Source organism: Neolamprologus brichardi, chromosome 16, assembly GCF_056152115.1.
Source record: "Neolamprologus brichardi isolate AB-2024 chromosome 16, ASM5615211v1, whole genome shotgun sequence".
Lineage (NCBI taxonomy): Eukaryota > Metazoa > Chordata > Actinopteri > Cichliformes > Cichlidae > Neolamprologus > Neolamprologus brichardi.
In genome coordinates, this window is record NC_142119.1 from 17,777,058 (window position 1) to 17,803,549 (window position 26,492).

General features: G+C 40.0%; 1 protein-coding gene across 2 annotated transcripts; it reads left to right on the forward strand.

The window, feature by feature from the left end:
* The first annotated feature begins 1,638 nt into the window (after nt 1–1,638).
* shox (shox homeobox) lies at nt 1,639–12,195 on the forward strand. 2 transcript variants are annotated; one of them, XM_006788140.3, is made up of 6 exons: nt 1,639–2,043; nt 3,659–3,867; nt 7,114–7,171; nt 7,338–7,447; nt 9,449–9,670; nt 10,031–12,195. In XM_006788140.3, the coding sequence occupies exons 1-6, from the start codon at nt 1,797–1,799 to the stop codon at nt 10,118–10,120; spliced, it is 936 nt and encodes a 311-aa protein (XP_006788203.2). In that variant the 5' UTR covers nt 1,639–1,796; the 3' UTR covers nt 10,121–12,195. The 2 variants fall into 2 exon arrangements, with proteins under 2 accessions (XP_006788203.2, XP_087686132.1); XM_087830006.1 differs by having other exon boundaries at nt 7,359–7,447; nt 9,449–12,195.
* Nucleotides 12,196–26,492: the final 14,297 nt, after the last annotated feature.

Here is a 26,492-nt window from a genome sequence, read left to right on the forward strand (position 1 = left end):
CTCACTGAGAGAATGTTGCATAGGTTTAGGTGTGACTACACCATCCAACAATACTTTTTCAAAAATCATCTGTGGTAGCAAAATATTATATTTCTAAAAACTGGTTTATTGTGTCTGACTTTTTTTTAGTTTATGCATGTACATCCAATAATCCAACATAAATATACTTTAAAGGACAAAATAAAGAAATAAAAATAAAAAGTGTATCTAAAAAAAACCTCAAAGTTAGATGGAGCGCAGGAGTCGTGCGTAAAAGTTCAATATCGCCTTTAATTCCGTTTTATAAAACCCCATTGGTGTTTTATTTCGTTACAGACACGTGCGTCTTTTGTAAACCCCGCTTTATTGTGGGATGATATCGAGGCACACGACTGGGAGCGCAGATTTGCGTCTTAAAGAGGATTTAGGTCTATTAACAACAAAAGGCGCAGTTCATGAAACATGGGAGAGACCGCGACTTGTGCGTCAGCCGCAGTGATGTGAAGCGGGCTTACTGATAAATGGAGAGACATCAAACCGAGTCATTAGAGGGCTGAGATATGAGACTTTCACAGTGGCGGGCCGCTCAGGGCGGCAGACCCAGGGGATCACACTCTTCTCTCGGCCTTTTTGTGTTTGTGTGCTGGACTGATGAACGACTTAGATAACGTTAAGCCATTATGGGCTCACTTATTCCCATGAAAAAGAGGGCAAATTTTTTTCACTGCTGATATCTATTGATTTCTATTCCCTATTTGTAAACGGAAACCGCAAAGGATTCCAGTTGAATACTCAAAAGAGACCCAAATTTAGAGCACCAAAATATTAATTACACCATTATCCGATAATTATGCATCTGTTGCTTTTAGATGCTGGCTACTTTCCGCTGTTTTGCTGTATGCATTTATATGATATGCACTTATTCTGCAGTAGGCAGTGGAAAATAATTTCAGAACTCCAATCAAATAAATTTTGGCTGCACTTGTTTTTGAGGAAAATAAATGTTTGGAGGAGAGGGTCACTTATTTTTTTCAGACATTACTTAGGCATTATTAATATCTATTATAATTTACACTGGGTCAGCGTTAGTACCCGTTCATTGTGAAGCAAGTCCTTATATTTTCAGTTCACTCGCAACTTTATAATGCTGATCGTTGCCTCCGTGCACGCCTTTTGCTCTCAGGAATCTTGTGTGCTAATTCCAGTTCAGACAAGTCCAGAAAGCATATAAACCAGAAGCTATTGGTGGCTCATGCGCACATAAAGGTTCAAACACATTTGTCAACAAATGACAAAGAAAATCAAAGCGAAATTCCACAAACCCCGCAATTCTATCTCCTAATCGCGTTAATTAAATTTTCGCCGAATTAATTAGACACAACAGCCATATACAGCCTCCTCACAGGAGTGAGCCACCATAGGCATTTTAATGACCCCGTAATTCAATTAACCGCCTCCATCAGTTCCATCATTGATTTGTGGAAGAAGAAGAAGAAGAAGAAGGAAAAAAAAGCTGCTGAAAGTTGAATTCTGCAAAGTCGAGCCGGCCTGTAATTGCTCGAGACACAGAGATCCGAGGGAAGAAGGGGTGGGGGCGCTGGGCTGAGGTGGCCGTGTATAAATAGTGTGCTCTCAAATACACAGTCACAACAGCAGGAGTGATCTCACCTCCTCTCCACCCCTTCTATCTATTGCTGCTGCCAGCCTCCTAAAAGAGCGTATCCGTGAGCTGTACACTGGTATATAGAGACGGTATATGCTGAGAATTCACGGTGGATTTCCCTGAGCAGGAGCACTACTGAGCGACAGAGCTGACCATGGAAGAACTTACGGCATTCGTGTCGAAATCGTTCGATCAGAAAACCAAGGAGAGCAGCAAAGAGAGTATCACGTACAGGGAAGTTTTGGAGAGCGGCTTGACAAGGGCGAGGGAGCTGGGCAGCCCGGAGACAAACCTGCAGGACATTACGGAGAGCAACCACTGCCCGGTGCATCTGTTCAAGGACCACGTCGAGCTGGAGAAGGAGAAACTGAAGGACTTTAATGTTACGAGGGCGACAGAGGGTAAGGTTTTCACTTTAATTGTGAGAAATGCTCCCGCGTGATGTCGGGGAAAATGTCTCAAGTTCGGCTGTCTGGTGTGTCCGGAGCGATGCATTTTTCTTGTTGTTTTTTAATTATTATAATTTTAAAAAAAATCCACGCGCATAAAAAAAAGTTGAATTTACGTAACCGCGTTTAGTCAATGTAGTTCCCCAAAGTTAACGCATTAATCTGTTATTGCAATGATAATTTTACAAAGCAGGAGGCGGGCCCTTCGCCAGACCATCGCTTTAACTGTTTAATGATAGTTTGCAAACGAAAGGAAAGAAAAAATACAGCAAGATTTGTTCTGTAGAATATAATCGTATTAAATGTCTAATGTTTAATAAGGATTTTAGCCTTATTTGGACTATATGTCATCATTTTATGCCGGTATTAAACTATCCGGCAACAACCTACTTTAAGTCAGCACTGCAGTGTATTTTGTTTTGCCTTTATTAGTAAATTATGTATTCTTGTACATTCTAGCAGGCGTTGTTTAAAAGCTTAAATATAATGTAATTATGATGCTGTGTATAAACCCATAGCCTGTAGGACTGCCGATTGCCACGCTCCCTTAGACTGCACACTCTAGAGTAGCACTAAATCTTTTTATTTTTTCAGTGGCAAAATTGTGTGTAAGCTGAAAATATTAATAGATCTACCTTTTATAAAGCACTTTATTCATTTCCAGTCTGTGAAGTAGCATACAGCAGGAGCACAGGCCTCCTTTCACTCAGCAGTCACAAAAGTGCAGTGGGCAGAAAACTATGATTTAGTGGACTTGTTTCTATATTTATCCTGTAAGAAGAGTTTTAAAAAAATGGAGTCAGCACTTTGGCGCAATAATCAGCCCTATAACTTACATTAAATCTGTCTTTTTTAACATAAACTGATCGGATTTTATTTAAGTTAAATGACTTTCATTTGAGAGAAAAAAAAGCAGTTCGGCGTCAGCAAAGTACAAACAGTAGAATGAGACAGAAAATGCCATTAAATGCAGCAGTTGTCAGCTGTGCTGCTAAAATTAACACTGATAACACTTAATAGCTGCTTATATAGGCTGTTCTATTTTTATTAGGCTATAGTGTGCTGTCAGCCACGCAGCGTAATGGTGTGATTAAATAAAAAAATCTGTTGGCTGATGATTTTTATGGATATCCTAAAATAACCAAGGTCTGTTTTATGGAGGTGAGTAATTAGGCCTAAATCGTCTCCGTTTAGCCGGGACTTATTTCTCTGCTCTTTAAATCGCTTATACCCTTATTAGGCTTCCTTATTGACTGATTTACTTCCATTACGGCACTGACATTACACGCTGACTTATGGAGGCTGGAAATGCAGCCACGGGCCTCTCTATTGAAGAACTAAGCTGTGTAATGTGTGTGTGTGTGTGTTGCTGTCAAAGTGCCAGGCCTAAGGCCCCCTGTCAGGGCCCAGTGTTGACTATATGGGGGGGAACCCTTATTGCGCACTTGTGATATGTGTGTTTTGAGCTTGGAATATGTGCATGTGTGAATTTTAAACGCATCCTCTCCTTTTAAAAAATAAATAAATAATTGTTTCCTTTCCCCACCACCCGTGGGCCGTTTAACAGGGATATATGAGTGTAAGGAGAAAAAGGAGGACGTGAAGTCCGAGGATGAAGATGCACAGGGCAAACTGAAGCAGCGGAGGAGTCGCACTAACTTCACCCTGGAGCAGCTCAACGAGCTGGAGCGGCTCTTCGACGAGACGCATTACCCGGACGCCTTCATGAGAGAGGAGCTGAGCCAGAGGCTGGGACTGTCCGAGGCCAGAGTGCAGGTGAGGATTTCCCACATATGTTACTCACTTTCTTCACTCTCGTGTCTGTGATGCAGAGCGGAAATCGTGCTGTTGCTGCTGCTGTGTGAGGAGCGGCCAAGAAGCTTTGCTGTCTGTCTGTCTGACGGCTGTAGTGTGAAAATATTTCTGCTGTTGTTAAGCAACACTTGTAAGCTCGCGTGTGTGTGTGGGTGATTTGTTAAGTGGCATCACTGCTTTGTGGGAAATATGTTAGTGATCTAGCCAGCCCTTAATCTGTTCTATAAGGAAACCCCACTGTAATTAACCGAAAATATAAGAAAATATATTTTTAGCTTTTGAGGAGGAAAACCAGACCATGTGGATCCATCGTGAAATAATTTTGCTATAAAACACGCATATTGCTATAAAAAACGTTAAAATATATTATAAAACTGTGCAGTAATTTTGGAGCCTTTAAATAAACCTTTTCTGTTGTGTTTGCTCTCACACTGAGGACATGTTTTTAAAATCCTTTGAAATGGAATACGAATGACTGCGTGTGAGCCACGTGAAAAAACGAGCTTTTTAAAAAAAATTCTGGTTCCTTTTGGAACATAAACAGGTCGCGTCGTGTGTCCTGAAACATACAAGTAAATAAATAAATAAATAACAGAAGAATAAAAAGCTAGGAGCTCATTAGTTTAGTGACAGGTTGACCTTAGAAACTTGACAAATAAATGATCCAGCTTGTTAGTGAAAAAGCTTCACGTCTGAAATATTGCTGTAATATTCCTATGGGGAGGTTTGTAAAGCCCCGTCTAGCTTTCTCTGTGGTGTCCTAATATTCCTACAGGGAGACGGTTTCACTGCGACATTTATAAATGTTAGAAACATGACTGCACAATTGCCGCAGATTTGACTATTTAAAAAAAATATTTATTTAGGAAAATATCAAATGTAGAGGGTTCACCATGCCAAACAAGTATGACAAATAACTTTTTTTTTTTTTAAATGTGTGTTCCCGTCCGGGATGGATAGCCTCAGAGCCAGCTGAACTTGCAGCGGTAGGCCTGTGGAGCCTTGTGCCTCCGATCCGAGCATCCTTGCGGGTAGAAAAAAAAGAAGAAAGAAATGCAGCCAGTGATTAAAATGAATGAAGAGCCTGAATGGCTGCTTCAGGGGACGCGCTCTTATGTCAACTCGTATCGCTCCTCATTTTCTTTGTAATATCTGCCATTGGCTTGATGTAGTGTCCCCATAAAAACAGATTAGAAATAATTCAATTCTGGGCCAACTCTGCTGCTGTTCAGCTATATCTAATCGGATGAATAAACCGCATCATAGAGCTCTATAAACCACCGACTACCTTTTTTTCCTGAGCGGACTTAGTTGACAGCAGTACACTGCGATTATCGCTAATAAAGTGCGTGCATTAAAATTATTTATGGAGGAAATATGACTGATAAAGACCGAGTCTGCGTGTGTGTGTGTTTTATGTTATCAAATAGACACTCGGAACCTACCGAAGCTCTCTTTTGGGGGGAAAAAGATGAAAGAAAAAAATAAATAAAGCATTTTTTTCAGACTCTCTTTTGGGGGGGGGGGGGGGGGGGGGGGGTGCGCGCACTGGCACATGTTTTCTCCAGATTTAGTGAGAGCGAATTGCAGCAGGGCTGTTACAGGCTGTGAACCTGCGCTCCGAGCAGCTGTCAATGAATCTAATTGAAAGTTATGAGAGCTTGGTGAGGAGCAGGCAGTAATTCGGTTAGGACTAATATCTTTGGGTTTCTGGCGCGCTGCTAAATTAAATGTCATTATTCACTGTCTCTAATAAAAAATCAAAAAGGAAATGAGATTAGGGTATTTGTGAAGCGCATCATTGAGTGGCCCTTAATGAAGAAATAACTGTCTGAACCAGTGTAGTTCACTTTGCTTAACATAGTGGCACGTAATTGGAATTGATCTCGGGCCCGTCTAATATTAGCCTTGATTTATCTGAGGGATTACTGTGCGTCTATGCAAAATCACCTGGGATTTTCATAAACACCTTTCCTACCATCATTTACCGCTGTAGAGCTAATAACTCACGGCGTAAACAATCGCAAACAATAACGACAATGTGCAGTGTTTAGCTTCAGGCCTACACCACGATAATAATAATAATAATAATAATAATAATAATAATAATAATAATAATTATGTACTCTACGTGGACAGGATTTATAGACATTGATAATGCATTGACAGGAAAATCTCACTGCTGTGTTTTTTATTGTAAAAAATATATTTGGACGATATTTTGTGAAGCTGAGAGCAAGACATTTGTTTTCCTCGTAATTTTCGCCTCGTTGTTATCTCCTGCTCTCTCGCCTCGGTCCCTAATGGACGCTTTATCGACTTCCCCAGTTATTGCAGTCCCATCGACACGATGTTGCACGTCGCTCCCCGCAGCTTAAAAACGGCGTCACGGCACCCCGAGTCGTCAGCAACATCATCAGTCGGCGCCCTTTGTGGTCCGCCACCGGTCGCTAATTTTCGCATCTGTAAACGATAATCATCGCGGGGGTCGAAGGGGAGGGGAGATAATGTTATTCAACGAGGCAAATTAAGTTGATGGTGATTAACAATAGGCCCGCAGCCTGCAGCTTCAAAGGCAGTCATAAATTGGAAGGTAGTTAATGACATTTTATTTATTTATTTGAAGGATCACAGTATCCTTGTAAAATTGCTGCACTTTTTCTTACAACCCTACTATAACTTTGTTTAAGTTACAGTGACTTTAAGTGGCTGTAGCTTAGGAGATAGAGCAGGTCATCGAAAGATTGGTGTTCGATCCTCATCTGCCAAACGTCCTTGGGCAAGATACTAACCCCATGTTGCTCTGTGTGCATGTTAGATAGACAGAGCAAAGAAAAAAGTGCTTGTATGAATGAAGCAGTTGTGTAAAGCGCTTTGAGTAGAAAAGCGCTATATAAGAACCAGTCCATTTAGCTCAGTTTAAAAGTGTGTTTTTTAATCTTTAAATTAGTTTAGCCTCATTTACAGTCTAATATTTTTTTTCCTCTTTGAAAATTATTACAATTCGTATTTATTTGTGAACACACGTGACTTAGGTTTTATTTGCTTGCGTGTGTTGGATTTCCCCGTTTTTATTTGCCTGGTTACAAAAAAATAAATAAATTTGTCCATTTATGACATTCTAATTTCACTATTTAAATATGACAACAAATAGGATAGAAACTGTTTGCATCTATTCTAATCAGTTCTTTTCTCTTTCGATTGCAGGTTTGGTTTCAGAACAGGAGAGCAAAGTGTCGAAAACAAGAAAACCAGATGCACAAAGGTGAATGCAATTTGCTCCCTTTATTTTTTGCCTCTTAATATTATTATTAGTGAATTTATTACTGATTACATTTTGACACAGTTTCACTATTTTTATGACTGCATGTGAAAAAAAAAGTTGTGACCTCCTCATCTCACATAACAACAACTGTCTGGCTGTCTGACAGACATCTTTCCCTTCTCTCCAGGTGTTATTCTGGGCAGCGGCAGTCCTCTTGACGCATGCAGAGTAGCACCCTATGTCAATATGGGCGCCCTCCGGATGCCCTTCCAACAGGTAGGCCATGTTTTCATATTTGCGGTAATTGACAAAGCTTGAAAAATCTAAAAAATAATACAGAAACCAAAATAAGCTTAAATGTAAAAAAGGAAAATAAATAATCCAGTGGTGACAAGTAATGCGTCGTCTCTAAAAAAAAGTCAAATAAATGTAAAAGTTGAGACTGGACTGTTTTGCGCTTGGATATGCGGTGGAATTGGTGTCAGAGTGGGCCTTCTATATTTGTGCTTCCACATGCATGTATATAAGCCATGTGCAGCTATTAGACTGAAGTGATGAAAGAGTGAATGCGTGGAGGGGGGAGTGAAAGGGTGGGGGTGTTCAGACCTCAGTGCACCTCTCACCTTCTGGCTGTGGGGAGAAGGTTGGACCGTACAGGGAGAGGAAAGGTGGGCAGACATTTGATCTGCTGCTGTCTGCTTCTACATCCCGGTTGCTGTGTTGTCTGCTTGACCCTGGCTAAAAGCAACGGCCTAATTAAGCCAACAGTGCGGCGGGCGTGAGCACATAAAAGAGATGATGAAAGTGGGGAATGAAGTGGGCTCTGATGGATATTGGCGTTGAGCTGCACTGGCAGGGGTGGAGGCTTGAGGCCTGCATACTGAGAGAGAGGCACGTTGCACGAGGTTGAAACAGGCACTAGGCATGCATAGACTCAGATATTACAACGCTGGTTATGCATGGGAAACGAGGAGATGGCTAGCGGCTGGTGGATGGGTAAGGTCATGACCTCTTGTCAACAAAAAAGTAAAGACTTGTGTCTTTTAAAGCAATGCAAAGTTTGTGTGTGTGCCGGGCCGAAAGCACACAATCACTCTGAACCTGCGTCACCTGTTCTTTTTTCAGAGACAGATTAATTTCTGCCATAACCCACAAAATCAAGTTTCATAACTGTGATTTGTTTTTCCAGTGGTCCTTCTGCAATGTGTAACCAATCGCCTTCGCACTATACAATTGGAAATTATCAGTCACGGCTGCAGTTTGTTCCCCGATTCTTTCGGTGAACACGATACGTGGAAAAATTTGTTGTTTTGCAGAAGGTTTTGTTCGGATGCCACTGCAGCGCTTAGCAACTACAAACTCGCGGGTACAAATTAATTTTCCCTTTCGTTTAACAACTTCGATTTAAATCTCCTTTTTTGCATTTTTATACTAAAATACAACTAAAAATAATATTTAGTCAAGTTAAAACTTTGACTTTCTATCGTGCTATTTTAGTTGGAGAAGAAAGCTAGAAATACTTGAGTTTTCCCACTTCTTCCTGTGGTGTTTGAAACACATGAGACATGGCAACAGGCTCAGCTCTCTCCCTCTGAAGTAAGCGGATGCTTAATTTTCACCTACTTCTTATAAAATAATTGCCAAGAATGTGAAAACTGATATCCTATGCTCCTTATGGTTTCTTTTTCTTTTTTTTCTCCCCTTGACTCAGGAATATGTCTGGATAAATATTTATAACTCCAAATATGTGAATATCTTTTCAGTGCAAAATAGTTTATTTATGCAATTGAATACATAATCAGGATAACAAGACTGCGTATTTCCAAGGGTATAACAGAGTCCTCAGTCTGAATTAAACAAATCTGTTCTGGGTCCTAGAAAGACTTTGATTCTAGGCGATTAAATTGGATGTGGTGTCTGAGAGCAATGTATGATTCATTAACTTTTAGAATAGCTGACATGAAGAAAGGGCTAAAGCGCAGAGTGCAGCCCTTAACTATTTTCATAGAAAACACACTGTAAGCAACAGCTTTGAGGGGGTAACATTTGAGGGGGAATTTAATAGTGTCAGACTGTGAAACCTAAATACTCTCTGCACACACACACGCACACACACACACACACACACACACACACACGCACACACACACACACACACACACGCACACACACACACACACACACACACACACACGCACACACACACACACACACACACACACACACACACTTGTCCTGAGGGGCTCATTCTGACTTTACGTTTTCACTGTTCTGCAGGTCCAAGCACAGCTCCAGTTGGAAGGGGTCACCCACTCCGCCCACTCCCACCCTCACCTGCACCCTCACCTGGCTGCTCACGCGCCCTACCTGATGTTCCCGCCCCCTCCTTTCGGACTACCAATCGCATCTCTGGCCGACTCGGCCTCGGCGGCAGCGGCGGTGGCAGCAGCCGCCAAAAGCAACAGCAAGAACTCGAGCATCGCCGACCTGCGACTCAAGGCAAGAAAACACACCGAGGCTCTGGGACTCTGACCCCACCGGGCTGCCCCTCCGCTCGCCTGATGCCCATAATCGCCTCTCACACAAGACTGAGCCTGTGAAAGGGCCGTGACACTCACAGCTAAAACTAAAATAAACAAAAACACTGAGTGAGAATGAAAGAGAGGAACACATAACAGAGAGGGGGAGAGAGAGAGTGGGTGTGAGAGAGAAAGGGGGAGAACAGTGGAGGAAGAAAATAAAAAAGAAAAGGAGGAGGGGAGCGAGAAAATTGTCACAAAACCAGCTGCCAAAACAAACCACTTGTAGAGAACGGTAATTAAATACCAATGAAATCACCTTTTACTTTTCGCCCAACAGGCAGGACTTCTGCGGGGGCAGTGGCTCAGTCCACTCCAGGCACAGATCACATCCCAAGGACCGTACAAACACATGTGGATGTCTGTCTGAGGGCCAGGCCCGGGGCCCGTCAGACCAGAAGATGTTAGAACAAAGCAAACTGGCAGGCAGCAGCAGGGCCAAAAGCAGAGCCTCGCTGACGCTGGCTGACGCCATGTTGACAATGCAAAGGGTTAAACTTGTGTGTGTGTGTGTGTGGGGGGGGGGGGAAACAGACCCAAACATCACCCCACCGAGGCATTGGAACGGCTCTCACCTTCACCCGCCTCCCCAATCCCCCCTCCCTCCCCTCGTGCCCCGCTTCTCACTAGAGAAAAGAAAGAAGAAAACATTTAAAGAACAAAAAAAAGGCCATATTTGTCTCCAACCACTGTGTTCCCTGCTGCTGCCAAGTGCATGAGCTCTAATGGAGGACCGTTACTGGGACTGGTTTCCATCCGCACCTGACATTAACACTCGACAGCTGTTTTAAACACTGCCATCCAACATGCTCCCCCGACACCTTCAAAGTCAAAGGCCTCCATTAGAGCCTGATACCCTTCTTCTGATGGACTTATGCTCTAACAAAAGCAACAAATCCGTTTTTTTTCCTCCCTCTTTTTGTTGTTGTTAGTCGCAGAGTGGAGAGACGTTGCTCTGTGTTGTCGGGCATGTGCTGGCGAGACTTTTGGTTTGCATTTCTCCCTCAAAGTGTGCTCTATCTCTCTCGCTCTGTCTTTATTATTTCCTTTCCTTTCTGTTTGTTGTGTTGTATTTTTGGGTAAAGAAGTGAAGATCGCCTTTGCACTTCAGGTCTCGCACGTGGGTGTTTACAAATGGCACTACAAGCAGATACTACTTTATTAATTAAAGCGGGGAGCTGGGTTTGATATCGTCACGCGATCAGCAAAAAGAACAATTATCTTAGATAAAGGGTATAAATGGGATTTTCTTTTTTCCTCTTTTCTTCTTTTGTAATTCTGAAAAAATATGAAGAAAGCATCAGTCAAACTGAAATGCAATGGTGTGCAGTTTAAGTGCAATACTGTAAATAGCAAAAAAAAGAAGTAAAAACAGCTAGCAGTTAGTCCTCAATGATAAAGAGACCCAATGACTTTATTTTATTTTTATTTTTTTCATGCACTGTTGGAGTGTTCAGTTTATTTGCCAAACCCACCAGTTTTTCTACAGCAGTGTATATTTTGTTTAGTTCGAAGAAAACCCCAAAAGACCAGGTGCCATATCCCTACATAACCTCCTATGTATTCAGATAATTTTCTATACATCAGGCACAGCTTTTATGAGGAAAGACATGAGCACATTTTTGGATTCAGCAGAAATTAAGGTACATGAAAAGAAGCTCTCTTAAGTACTCCACCAACGGTCGAAGAAATCCTGTTTGCTTTTTGCATTTTTAGGAAAAAGTGTTTTATCAGCAAATCAGCACCCTAACCCAAACCGAGCAGTTGTTTATGATACAAGTAGTTTAATTTTGCATGTTGTATGTGATTTTTTCTTTTTTGTCTTTTTCATCCTTAATTTCCAAATAAATTCAACGTGTATGTTACAAATTGTTCCAGAAAAATCATTGGGATGAAATACCGTTTATTTTGACAACCTTTTAAACACTGCTGTCAGACCTGTGCTAAATATATGGATCCGCTTCAGGTCCACGTGACCTCGAACAGTCTCCAAACAACATTTTCTGTCTTGCCAGACCTCCATTTAGAAATGTTTATTAATGTCTCCATTTTAAATTAAGCATATGGGTGTTTTATTTATTATTTTGTCTGAAAGTTTATGAAAGATTAAATAGTTGAACTACAAGTGTACATTTTTACATGGCTTTGCATTTATTTTTGTATGTTTTTATTAAGTGTTTCATTTTGAATTGGGGGGTGGCGTGGGGGGTGTGGCTGTAGTAAGTTGTTTGCCTAAAAAAAAAAAAAAAAAAAAAAAAAAAATGTAGCGTGTCCGAGTTTACAAACATTTCAGGGACGGTTGAATTTAACAATCCATGGAATTTGTTGTACCCATTAAAATGATTACCATTTCATATGCAAGCATGCCTAAACATGAATCATCGTACAGTTTGTTTTTTTACCCTTTTGAGTCACAAAATATGAATGTACATCTTGTACAAGTAAACTATCAATAAAGTTATAAATATTTGTACACGACTTTAAAAAAATACTGTTCAAACTTGTTAAACTGCACAAAAAGCCTGGGGTTTTGCACATCAACTAATCCTCCTGGGCAGTGTAAGTGTAATTTTCCTTATACTCTCGACAAACGAACAGCACTGCAGTCCTCGGAAATTACTTGGATACACAGTGGTAACCACGTTTCCAAGATAATAACAGCAGCCCACGACTAATCCCCTCTCCCAGTGTTCGGGGTATTTGCGTCAAGCTCTCTTCGTGCCTCACATCATGTTGCGGCTGATCCTCAACAGCAGTCTCAATCTGCGGATCAATATTAATATCGGTCTGCAGTTGACATTCACGCAGACTCCGTGTTAGCCGGTCCAGCTCTTCACATTCAATCTGTGCCACACACCAGCAAAGAAAATTGAGCTGCTATAAAATCCAGATGCAGCCCTTTTTTTTTTCTGGAGCCTCTTGCGCGGCACATCTCTCTCGCAGTGTTTGTCAAAATGACACGGATAAGATTGGTATGGAAAGTGGGGGGCAGTACAGTCGTCAAATAGAAGCAAGATGGCTGTAACTGGAGTGGGAAGCCTGCAAGCGTGGAGGAAAAATTGCAGGCGAGCAAAGAGATGCGAGGGTTACTGTACATCTGACAAGTGATGTCCTCTGACCTGTGTGCTCAGAGAAGAGCTTTGGTTTGTGTTTTGAGCACATCACTTGAGAGGATCGAGAATTTCTGCACGTTCGTCAGCATTTCAGTCAGTCCCTCCACTTGTTTTACCTACACATACTACATTTTGCACTCTAAAATGGTCAGCGGCTTGTTTTTTCTCAGTGTATTAGCTTCCTCTGGGAGCCTAATTCCAGATGTGTGTATACAAAGTAATTACACCATGTGCTATAGTGGCTTATTGTTTGAACCCCATACAGGAATTATCCCAAATGGCGTCCTGTTGAATGCGGTACCCCCTAGAAGGTCGCCGCGCGTTTAATTTGTACCTCTTTGCTCATACATCAAGATTGAGTGATATGGTCGCAGACTGATGACTCCATATTTACCCAGTGACCCCTCTGGCTGAGGCCAGGTCTGGAAATAACAGCATCCTTTTATGTGTACTAATAATTAGCAAGGCACACACAGCCATCCATCAACCACCAATGAGCCATGGCTGCTTTGTCAACATGTTCAAGCACATAAAGCTCTTTATGTTGGCCACAAGTAACAAATACACAATAATATCTTAATAGAGGAGAGAGTGGGTATGTGTGTGTACCTGAGAAAACGTGTGCGTGTGTGTGTGTGTGGGAGGGGGGTATTTAGTGGGCTCCTGTGCTTGATATTAAATTTACATCTGGTTTTATTGCTAATGAACGTTTCCTTGGTTCTTACAGGCTGCAGAATGGGGGCTCGCTCCTTATTGTCTCGACGTTTTAATCCTCTGTTGAAATGTACTTGGATTCCCTATAGTGATCTCAAATTCTGCTATAAACGAGTGCTTCTTCAAGTAACTGTGTGATTTCCAAAAAGTACAGATCATCAATTTTTTTTCTCCCCCATACGCTCCTTTCGTCATCCACTTCTCGTCACGTCTGGTTCGGGAAGAATGAGCTTCGCAGCTTGTCCCAGAAGTCTGAGGCTCAGTGCTACGCCGCGCTAGCCCATCAGAGGTCAAGTGCTCAGGGGTCACGTGAAAATAGTTTTTTTTTTGTTTTTTTTATCACATTTCATTCTCATAATCCTCTTTGAAATGTCACACACAACTATGATCAGACGGAATGTGGGCTGTCGTAGCCTCAGCATAAAGCTGCGCGGGGCACCGGTAATGGTGTGAAATGACAGAGCTTATGGGCCTGAGAAGACAGTATATATTTAGCTCAAAGACATGAAGTTAGAGCTTTTGTCATGCTATATCACAATAACTTGAGGGGCTACTTGCAACAACTCTGAAAATAACAGGCTTGTTTGGTTTAGCTTGGAGGTTTTTTTTCTTGTGTGTGTGAACCAACTTTGTGGTTCTTAAATCCCGAGTAAATCCTGTTCCTGCAGTTTCAGCTGTAGCTTGAAGTGAAGCCACCCAGAGAAACCTCAGCTGAAAACAATCGAGCTGAAGTGCTGAAGTCACTACGGTCGGCCAGGGATCAAAGGGCGCCTTTCATCCCAGTTTGTTTGGGCTAGACTTTGCTTTGCTTTGTTGGCTAATGCTCATAAATGTATCTGGAGTCATCAGCTGTGCGAAACTATATTAAAACCAACATTTTAAGTCTGGGTCAACACTTGGTCTTTCCTTTTTTTCTTTTTAAGTGAAAGTGGAAACTGTCAAGAATATAAATTCTGGGTGGAAAAAAAAGAGGCATTAAGTTCAAATTCCGTTCAGCTGTTTATGTTATGTTCATTAGCCGTTTACTTTCACTTCAAGCATTTGGCTTTTGTCGTGGCAATCCAAGCAAGTTATCTAATAAAAACACATTATTTTCTGTCCTATTGCAGTGTCAATTAGAGGTGATTACTAAACTTATCCGCGCCATCTACAAACACTGTTACCTAAAACTTTGCGTGAAAACAAAAAATAAGCTAGAATTAGAATAATTAGAATTTGGGATAATTCGAAGATTAATCCCAAATTGTTCACATTCTTTAGCTGCCTTTTATTAATACCCGTCATACTCTATTACTGTCAGTGTAGCAACCATAGTCACTTACAAATACACGCAGACACCAGGATCTCTATAGAGTGGCTGCGTTTAGATGGTTTGGTTTGGGATTTAATCGTCTGGTTGGTTGTAGCTAGATAAGAGTGACTTTCATGATGTTTAGCTCCATCCAGTGGGCTTCAAGTATTTTTGACCACATGTTCTCTCCTGGTTTCACTCTCTTGCTGCCAGGAGGATCCATTTACAAGTTTGAAACAATATTAGATTAAAGACAAAGTCCAGGGGCATCCAAAACAAAGTTTATTCTCAGTTTAATCACAATCAAACATGCACACATGGATAATATAATAGTTTGTTTAAGGATTTTTTTTTCAGCCACAGTATCAATGGTCAGCAACATTAAGTTTGAAAGAAACATAAGAAAATGGCCTTTTAACAACAGCGACATTAGAATCAATTCAATTTGACTGCTTCATTTTTAGAGTCTTGTTATTTTGCATGTCAGGTTATGATGGTAAGCTGGGATGCATTAGTAACACTTTTTTCACTGTGACAAGTCAAAATATCTGAGCAATGTGTCTGTTTTCTAACAACCCTCATAATTTATTTAATAATTGATTCTTCTTGTGGCGATGTTAAATGAAAGACACGGATGTGGATGTTTAGGAAATGGGATCTGCGGCTTTATATTTGGACCAAGCCACAAACTTTGGGACTAACAGGAAATGCCAAAAACTGTAGTTTCACTAATGGCCACTAGGGGCTTGAGCAACGCTGAGTCATCGATTGCAAGCTTAAAATCTCAAAATTTACAACACAAATAAACGGGTTTACAGCCTGGTTTCTTTACCTAATTCTACTGTTTATGGCAGATGTTGAGGGGGTTAACTTGAAATCATATTAATGCAAAAAATTATGCCTAATTAACAGCATGGCTGTTCTGAGTGACAGCAATAGATGTCTAGCGATCATAGCTAGCTGCCTGCTAGGTGTTATCACAATTAATCTTAGCCACTGAATTGGACTTCAATACTGTGTTTTTGAGTTTGTTGCAGCAATAAAATGTTGTGAATAGGATTCATGCTATGCTCAGAGTGATTTTATAGTACCAATTAGGAGATATTTATCTGTGTGTGATGCTCTCATACGACTTATGGATCTCGCTAAGTGAGCTAACTAGCATTAGCTCGCCACATGCCCTACGGTTCTGGCTTCAACAGAGTAGTCCACAAACAATGGGTGACATCATGGTGGCTACATCCATCTCTTATGTACAGTCTATGATTATAACACTTCTGTTTCATTAGCAGGGAAATTATGAGGAAGAAGCAAAGTGTTTTGTGATGATACTTCTCCCAGCCTTTGTGTTTAACATGCGAATCGAAATCTTTTTTGTACATTAACTTTGTATGTCTTTCTCTAAAGAGAAAATTGTACTTTGGGCTTCTCCCAGTTTAGTTATGTTTCCCGAAAGAAAGATTCTGCGTATTTATGTTAATAATACAAAGCTAAGCTAATTTCATGTGCCTGGTTGCAGTTTAACATAACTGTACTGTGTGAGCATATTTTGAATGTGATGACTTAAGACATTGTGGTCTTGGTACTTGTTGTTGTTCACATTCTTCGCACTCTTTGAACTGCCCACAGCCACTGAGAACATATCAATTCTATTATCAAGTGGCTTTTTTTCCCCTTCAAAATAAAATTGATTTTTTTAAGAAATAAAATCCCTAATGAATGATGCACCATTGTTTTCCTTTTCTTTTAAAAAAATGGTAGAAATAAGCATTCATCTGCAGTTTAAAAACCATAATTCAGTCTGAAATATCCCCCACTGAAGTGCTGAGAAACAAACACTTCAATAGCTGTTTTTCAAAAATATGTTTCTTAAAATGTCAAATCCCTTTGCTGGAGTCTCTTTCAAAGCTGTTTTTAATTACACAGCTTCAAACTACTATTTAGACAACAAATTCACTCTGAGAAAATAATCATTGCATATTAATGTGATCAATAATCTCAACCAAACGGCAGTTTTATTTCCAGCCGGGCTGCCTGTTTATCTGAGCTCCACTTCCTACCGCACAGAGAATTTAGTCAATACCGTTCACTTTTTGTTCACAAACAGTTTAGGTTATGTTCATATTTGCAAAAAAGAATAAAATAATTTTTTTTTTAACTGGAAAGTAAATATGACTAAGCTGAAAAATCTAAACAGATGTGGTAAACATAGCAAAACAGACCAACAGATCATCAGATTAAATTCCAAACGTGTTAGCTTTAGTGAGTTCTGATCTCCAGGAGGTCTCACATTTACATTTCTCTTCTCAGTGCAAGATGCAGGGTTAAGAAACAAGTTTGTCACAGTTTAAGTCTTATACTAAATGTTAAAGTAAATATGTCCTGCGTAGGCTTTCTCATGAAAAGACAATTTCATTAATGTTGCACCAAACCTTGAAATCTATATTAATTAGCCTGGCGAGGACTCCAATTCAGCTTATCAGACAGCCTTGGAAAATGTGAATATGAATTAAGTTTTTTTGTTTTGTTTTGTTTGTTTTTTAAAGAAAGTTTAAACTTTACACTCTATAAAGTATTTTATTATTACAGGACAGTCTGGACAATGAACTACCCGAACCTTTTCTGTAATTTTACACATTTGTCCCTGGTCTGGCCCACTTAAGATCAAAGTGGGCCGTATGTGTAATAAAATGATCTTGACACTCCTGATCTATATGATAATGCAGACGTGCATGCTTTGCACTAATCTTAACTATCGACGAGAAAAGGACACCTGAAACAGCTCTCTGTTTCAAGATCATTCAGAAATGTTTGGTTTTGACGTGGCCCAGAAAACATCAGCCTGACAGACAACTGGCTCCAGTCCTTTTTCTAAAGACAGACAAAGAAATGGGTCCTGGTGATAAGATTACAAGTACAGAGATTTAAATATAATTTGATGGTTACCCAACGTAATTGTATTATCTTAACTGGTGACACATGATTAAATTAAGTGTTTTTTAATTAAGTTAACAAATCAGATCAGCAGATTTAAGTTACACACAGAGCACATGAATAAAAATAGCAAGTTAAGGGAACAGATTATAATTTCAAGTTGATATTAGCTCGACTACAGCTCAGATGCCATTTTTATAGTGAGGATAAAGTTTTCCTTTTTTTTTGTCCTGTGCTTTTTTTTACAGTCACTAATTAGTTTGTCCTGTTTGTGTCAATAGCTGGACTTCCCACTATATGTACATTAATACTTGAAACATTTGCTGTGTTTGCTCGGCCTTGTTAAACAAATCTTGTGCTTGTCTGGTGAGAGACAGACAAAACAGCTGTGCCCTTTGACCTTTTAGTAGTGGTCACGTACTAAGTAACAAAATCTGAATACAAGCAGTGAGCTGGACACCTCAGAGACACATTAGACACAGGTGTCAACAGCAATACACGATTTTATAACCAGTATGAACTGAGTTGTTGGTTGTGATCTGTTTGTCAGGACACTGTCACATGTTCACATACAACAGTTCAAAACTTTATTTGCATTTGCAAAAAACTAATTTTAGGTTGATGCTACTTATTAAAGTATCCTTTGGTGTGTTCTTTTAGACTTGTCTGATAATTTCAAATATATAAATTAAAGTTATATAAATTAATGTAAGTTTTAGAATTAGGCATCTCTTCCATAATCAAAGTGTCAATGATTTCAAAAACCTTCTGATCATTACAAGGTTGAAACAAAGACAAACAGACAACTACACACTCTCACTTCCAACTGACTGACCGACGGTCAATTTTGAATCACTGCCTAACCTAAGAAGCATGGTTTCCAACTGTGGGAGAGACGCCCATGCATTCAAAAAAAAAGAAAGAATCTGCACTGCAGCAGGTATGATGCATTAATGCATTATACTCTCTTAACTGATGTCAGTCAGAATAGATAAAAGCCAAACCTGTGCAGTTAGCTGTCCTCTGCAGGGTGGTGGGAAAGAGATTTTAGGAGCAGCCCTACAGATTTAAGGCTATCATGTAAACAGTGAATGTTAATGAAAAAGCAAACAGCCTACCTCTGCAAGTTACGCTGGAAAGCAAGTTTGAACAGTTGCGATTGCCTTTTTCCCCCTTCAAACAAGGAGCACTGCAGGGGAAAATAATTATCTGTTATTTCCAGTCTTTGGGTTACATGCATTTAGATGCCAATGAAAACAACTTTCAGTTTTGGAGTTTTGGTAATTAAATGGAAAGAAATGCAAATAGACAGTGCAAAAAGCTTCTTTATTTTATTGTGATCAAAAATATCTGATGGGAAACTAGCAGGCAAATTTGTGCCAAGTTTTGGCTTCTCAAACTAAAAATAAATAAATAAATAAAATAAAATGTTGATTTTGTGCAAATAGAAGTGCTCTAAAATAGAAAATGAAACTTACCTCTTATTTCCGTGATTAAAGAAACATTTGTCACTAATGTTATAAAACTGGTGTAAATCCACAAAGTGTGGATGAACAGATTAGGCTCCCATCACTGGTCATAATCCACATTTTCCAAGGTAAAAAGATAAAGTAACCTAACACCTGGTCTCTGTGCGCAGTAAGAAAAACTCACTTTGATGACATTTAGATTTCATGTGTGCATATATCTATGTGTTTATGTATGTCCTAGACATATGCATGTACTTGAACCTGTTTGTCAATCAAATAAATTTAATTTGCAGTGTTGACGTTTTATTATTTTTTAAAGAGAAATAAAGTTTTTATATAAGGTGATATTCATTCAATTACACTTTTTTGTTTTGCAATTAATTATGTTACTAATTATTTGTAATTTTATTAACTGACTGCATTTACAAGTAGACAATGTAAATTTACAAAAGCCAGTCCCACTTCTTACACTTTTCTAACAATATAATTTTTTTTTTTAAACTATATGATGTGTTCACTGGAAATATAATAATCTAACGTTAAGTCTTACACAAACATTTTTCTAATACACACAGATATTGTAGTCTATCAGACTAAATCTTTAACATGCATTAATTAAACTGTTCACCACATCTTTCCCCAAATAAGAAAAGATTCTCCTCCACTTTTGAAGTTTTCATACTAAAATTTGATTCGCTGACACGATAGCTTGTGCTTATTTCCCCACATTTGTGCTTAAAAACTTCCCTGCTCAGTAGGAATTCATCATGACCAGCAACAAAATGAGGGCGAATCATGCAGCTGGTACAATAAGCCAACACAATGTGTAACAAATTAATCAGACTTGGCCCAGGGCATGCTTTGGAAAAATGATCTCATTTGACCAGACGGGTCGTGGCTCCTCTCTAATGATATCAGCGTACAGCACCGTGACTCCTCATCTTTGTTGTGGTCATTAAGAAAATAAAAACAGCAGCCTGACTGTCAGATTCTAAACAAGTGTGAACACGGCTGAATTCAGAGTGTAACATCGCTTCAGTGACGCTCAGCAACCAATTCATATATTTAATGATTATGAATTATGCATATTTTCCCTCAATGGAAAACAGATGGACAGCAAAATGCACTTCAGTGAAATAAGACAGCCCCCAGTTTCCTACAGATCAACATGCACTGCAACGTTTGTTTGCAAAAACCGACGAGGTTATGATATATGTTTATATACAGTGCATGATGGAATAATAATAATTAAAAATCAATAAACACATTTTTGAATCCATCAGTTCAAGGTATAACACACTACATGTATATCACACACTGCTACCATGGCATTTTGACCTCTTAGATAAATCAGAGCCTTAACCTTGGGCTTTGGTCGTATCCTCAGCATACTACTGAATGCACTGCATGTGGCAAAATGAGATAAATCTGAATTTAAATCACACAAAATACATTTAAGACAACTAAACAATTCCCATGACAATGCTCTGGGGTTATCTACAAACATGTAAAGTAACAGTATGTCATACACACAAAACTGACCTCTCACCTTGCAAGGATTTGTACTGGTGAAGAGCAGTGGCCTTAGGGAGGCCTCGAGACTTCCAGCACATGCTCTCTGCACAATGTGTAACTTATAGCTTCCCCTTAAGGTGTAGAATTGGAAAATATTTCATACAATAAAGGCAAATGGGTCTATAAATTGCCTGAGGGGAAGCTAGCTTTCCTGATTGCTTCTCATCTCACAGTTTCCCAAATGTTTTATACTCTTCTGACTGGTAATCAATAGCTACACATGCAGCCTCTCAGCCAGCACTGGTCTTTTATAGTATGCCTAAGGAGTAGTTGTCAGTCATTGGCAACCTTATAAATAGATTGAGGCTGCATGTGGACAGACGGATGCTTTCCCTGTCAGCTGTGTAATGCCACAGTCCAAATATTTTTATTTGATTTTTTTTTTTCACAAGAGAGGATTTAACCTAAAGACTGTTTTTAACAATGATACCATCTAATTAATTTAAGTGACTGTAGTAAAAATAATATTAAGTTCAAATTCAGTTCAATGTGTGCTTTTTTATCAATTTTCCACATGTTGATTGGTCAAATGATCTTTGAACAACATATTGTCCACGTGATAACCTTTGGGGCTCAAAGACCAAGAGCAAGTCAGTCCTGATAGCCTCCCATGTTATAATGTCTGACAGGAGAAATGACCATGTTTACAGCCTGCTACATCAAACAGTTTTGGTGTCCCTACCTCTTCTAACCCTTCTTGTCAACTCACATGAATGATTTTTAAATTTCTCGCCAGTTTAAATTATATCGATGCGTCATTATTAGGGATTAGTTGAGTCAATAAGCTGGATGCCTCGATTACGTTGGCTGTTGTGTTTTTTCTTGCTGCCACTAGTTGAAATTAATTGCAAAGAGGTTCATCTTCCTGCACATGAAACACTCTTTACAGGTGCTTCAGTTGCTACATGTATCTGATTGCATGGAAGTTGCTGACTTGTCTGCAAACACTAGGTAACGACTCGCTAAACTGTTGCAAAACTCTGAAGAGGGCGAAGGAAACTGGAAAATCACCAACACATTTTAAAAATTGCACCTTTTGAAACATGTCGACTTCAGATCATTGCAACTCAGCAGTTTGAAGGTGAATGGTCATCGTTTCCAGGTTTCACTAAAGCTCAGAGGATTAATGGCAAGTGTTTGCAGATGAGTTGGCAGCTTCCATGGGTGACAGTGGATATCTGCTAAAAATCGGATCATTCTTAAAGAGGTTTTTTTTTGTTGAGCACTGTCTTTGTGACCAATTTACCACATTAACATCTGGCAACCTCCAGCAATAACTTGCCAACCAGTCTCTGGGCCCATGTACCAGAGACAATATCAAACTCTCTGTTTAACCTTTACACATGCACTTTTAGCAAAAGGGGCAATTTTTTTTATTACAAAGATTTTGGCTTGCTTTGTTTGTCTCAGACTGCTGAAGCCTCGTATAACTTGATGCATGCTCAATGGTACCCTTTGGTTGTGTTTGCACCAAGCTTTTGGGACTACACATGTGCCCTCAGTAGAAACAGAAGGATGGGGGCACAAGCATTATTGTCTCTGGTCATAGCTAATCTACAAATAATTTATGAATAATTTATCAAATTTACAGAAATCCGCAAACGTTTACAATAAGTGCTGCCACATTTGCAGAGGCGCTAACAAAATAATTATTAGGCTATGCTTGTCAGCTTTGCAAAAGCTCTATTGTGTGTTGGATTCTACAGAGATTTGTAAGGACATCCTTGATTTCAGTCACTGCGGTGATGATTATCCACCCGTGAAAGAGACATCAGTAAATCCAGCAAGGCTGCTGTTTGCTTTGAAGTAAACAGAGTACCTAATTACCCTTATTTACAGGACGCTTCGGAATAAAGCATTATATTATCTTGCTGTGACAGATTTACTTGCCTAACAAATGTGATCATTAGGATTTTCACTCCTCCAGCTATGCCGTGTGGATATTACTGCTTTGCTGGCAATCAGATACACGCAAAAATACATCTTTGAAGTAAAGGGCAGAGAACCCCATCGTGAGTTATTATGGATGTGCTGGTGGAATTTATAGAGTGTTATTGACGCCTGCAAACCCACAGGGATGCCACAGACACACATACAGATTAACGCGCTAACAAAAAAAAGCAACAAATAAATAAATAAATAAATAAATAAAGCCCCAAAACAAATGTACTGTATAATCACCCTCAGAAAGGATTTTTTTCCCTGGCTGAGCCTGATGGCTGCTTTTGTGTGCACAGCAAATAAATGTGGCAGGTAGATAATGTGGCACACAGTGATGAAACACAACTGGTCCTGTTAAGTTACTGTACTGCCTGTCCCTACAGGCATGCTTTTGCTATATTGATGAGCAAATGAACAGAGTTTGATTTGACTAGAGAGGATTCCATGAATTCAATTTTGATTTAAATAGCACAGCCCACGCCAGATGACTTTCAGTGGGAAGCAGGAAATTGGCTTGGGCTAAATTGAGTTGTGCTTGTTATGATGAATGCTCAGCAGCATATCAATTTGGAATGAATTTATCATCACACAGAGTGCTTATTACAGAAACTCTGAGGTAATGCATAACCCCTCTGCAGGAACAAACACCTTTATAATCTGTTTATTCAGTCAAACATGCGTTTGTCCGCAATCCTCCGATGAATCGTTTGGCTGAACCTGTGCAGTTTGGATGCTAAACTTGATGAACTTTTCCTCTTTCTGCTGTTATTCTGAGACCCAATTAGACGCACATATCCCACACAGCGCTGCGGTTGGAGGCCAAAGTGCGTCTGTTTGTCCAAAGGGAAGAGACGTGGGAGAAACACATAGTGGTTTTACCCGCCAACACGCTGCACTGGGCACGGCGCATATCAATACAAGCAGTAACTAATAACACTGGCTGCAGGTATGTCTCTGAACATCAGAGGGAGACGAGTGCAAAGGTTGTTTCATCTTTTATAGATCCTGTTTGAAACCAGCAATTGCCTCAAAGAAAGACTGAGTGAAGAACCAAAGCCAGTGTGTGAGTTTGTGGGTTTTTGCGTGTATAATCATGCATGTGTACAGTTTATGAGTGTATAATCGGCCCCAGCAGTGTAACTGTCTGTTTGCAACAATCTTGCCTTGTCTTTGAAATTGTTTATGTGGGCCCAGATCCCTACGGTCGGATAAGCACGGGGCTGTAGAGTTCCCTGTGGAGGTCAACCTCTCTGAAGCCACCCCCTCCCTCATTTGCGATTGCCCTATGTGATATCACCCAGCAGGCCTGTGAACACAGGCCTAATGTTCTGGATGGATTGTGTCATGAAAGAGGACAATTATCAGGCAGTGAGCGAGGTCTCCCAGGGTTATGGCTTTAGTCAGATTATTTATTTTATGTAGTTTTTGAAGCAGGAGCTTTAAAGTTTAACAGCCCTAGGGTTCCTTGTTTTTTTAAATTTTTTTGGGAGCCCTGGCTGTGTGTATTTGTGCGAGGGTGTATTGCTGGGAATAAGGTTTTTGATGATCTAATTGGCTATTACTGGGGTTTTCGGGCAATAACATTGTGCTCTTTTGTTTTGTTTTAAGGTGTAGTATATGTGATATTGAATCGACTTCATGCGAGGCCTTTCTACACCCTTCAGCATGTTGGCCATAGCAGCTGCTCTGTAGCAGAGAAATACAGATAGAATTACACAGAGAAGTATATTCTGCCCTGAATGCAAGTTTAGCTCAAAGAGAAAACTATTTCTTCATTACAGAGGATTTTAACAAATTACATGCACTTGTAAAATCAGAATGAAATGCACTGATCTTCATTTTTATTCTTAGTTTATGTGTGGATTAAGCAAACACATCAAATGTTAACACAAGTGTTAATCAGAGGGCTTTAGAGATGCTTTGACTCCTACCTGTAGATGTTTAATGCATGTATGGATAGAAATGAAAAATTTTTTGACACTGCCAGCTAATTCTTGGGGAAAAGGCATTATTTCAAGGTTTTAGGACACGTTTTTAGACTGGTGTGGTAAACGATCTGGGTATCAGGATACTTGATGATCCAATTTAAAACAGACCAGCATTTAGGAGGGATTCTAGTAATGTATGGAAATAGGGTAAGAGTCAAATTTCCTTTGTTCAAGTGGTTATCGCTGAGGTTGACAGTCAGAGCACAAATAAAATGATTTGTGCCACATTGGATTCGATTAAGACTACGCTCTGTGCCTACACTGAAGTCAACAAGAAAAGGATGAAGGAAGAAACAGTCCTGAATACTATTAATTGTATATAGTACTGTGCAAAAGTCTTGATTCTCGCCGCCCCTCCTTTCTTTAAATTTAGCTTTCAAAAAGCCACACTTGTTCACTTATTTTAAAGTCTAATCCCAGTACCTGACACTTTTCAGCTATTTAACACTGACCTATGAATAACAGGGTTTGACAAGTATAGAACACTATTTTTGTACAACAGATGGACAGTATCTAGAAGTCATGTCCTTAAGAAATAGAAAACAAATCCAGTAAAGACCTGACACAGGACCTGAGAGATGCATCTGACTCTTTAGATGATCCGTCTACTGTTCATCAGAAACGGTCTCAGTGGCAAAGTGACTGTCAAGAAGTCACAAATAAGTGAAACAGGGTGAAAAAAGAATATAGTATGGCAAAGTAGAAGTGTGGCATCATCCAAAGAAGAGCTTTGGATGTCCTTGGAGCCTGGAGAACTGTTCCTGAGGAAAGTTCAGACTGTGCTGAAGAACAAATGCGTTCTTATCAATTTTCTGGTGCATTAGATGCATGCTCAGTTGCATCAGGATTTGGAGTTTAAAGGTATTTATTGGGTTCCCCAAAGTGGGCCTAAGCAGTTTTTGTGGTACAGCAGTGTGCACTGACCTGTTGCTGGAGCATGCTGCCTGCCTGGGTTGCTGGTCTGTAAACATGCTTAGGTGAATGCCTGGGCTTAAGGTTTCCCAGCAGAACACTGCATTGTAACAACTTGACCAATGTCAGCTTTACTTCACCTGTCAGTGATTTCAATGCTGTGGCTAGTTGGTGCACAGAGGAGGTGTGTGCAGGATTCTTGGGTTTGTCCATAATCAGTGTTGGGAAGGTTACTTTTAAAATGTATTCCGTTATAGATTACAGATTACATGCCCCAAAATGTATTCTGTAACGTATTCCGTTACGTTACTCAATGGGAGTAACGTATTCTGAATACTTTGGATTACTTAATATATTATCATGCTGTTTACAACTACGTGAATGTACAATTGCTGTGATTTATTACTGTTACTGAAGGTCCGCGGCTCCGAACCGTAGTAAAGGGACCTCTGGCTAATACGGTGGGTTCTGTGTCGGGCTCGTAGCCGAAAACTAGCTTTACTTTGTTGTCTGGGTCAACTTTGCTAGCAGAGACAGAGAGAGGCGTTGAAAGGCTGCTCCAACGGAACTTATTGTTTTTGGAGGAAAACACGAACACGGTGTACAGTCGAGTCTTAATAGCTTACTTACAGCTGGGCTCGTCAGGCTCTCTTCTTGGCTGCAGTGGTTATTATTATATTTACATGCTTCCAGCTCCCGTTTTTGCTCGATGACAGCTCGTACTCTTCCTTTTTCTCCCTCCCTCGCTCACAGACACATAACGTGTATGGCAGTCCATTCTCCCTGCAGCACGGACTACACTGCC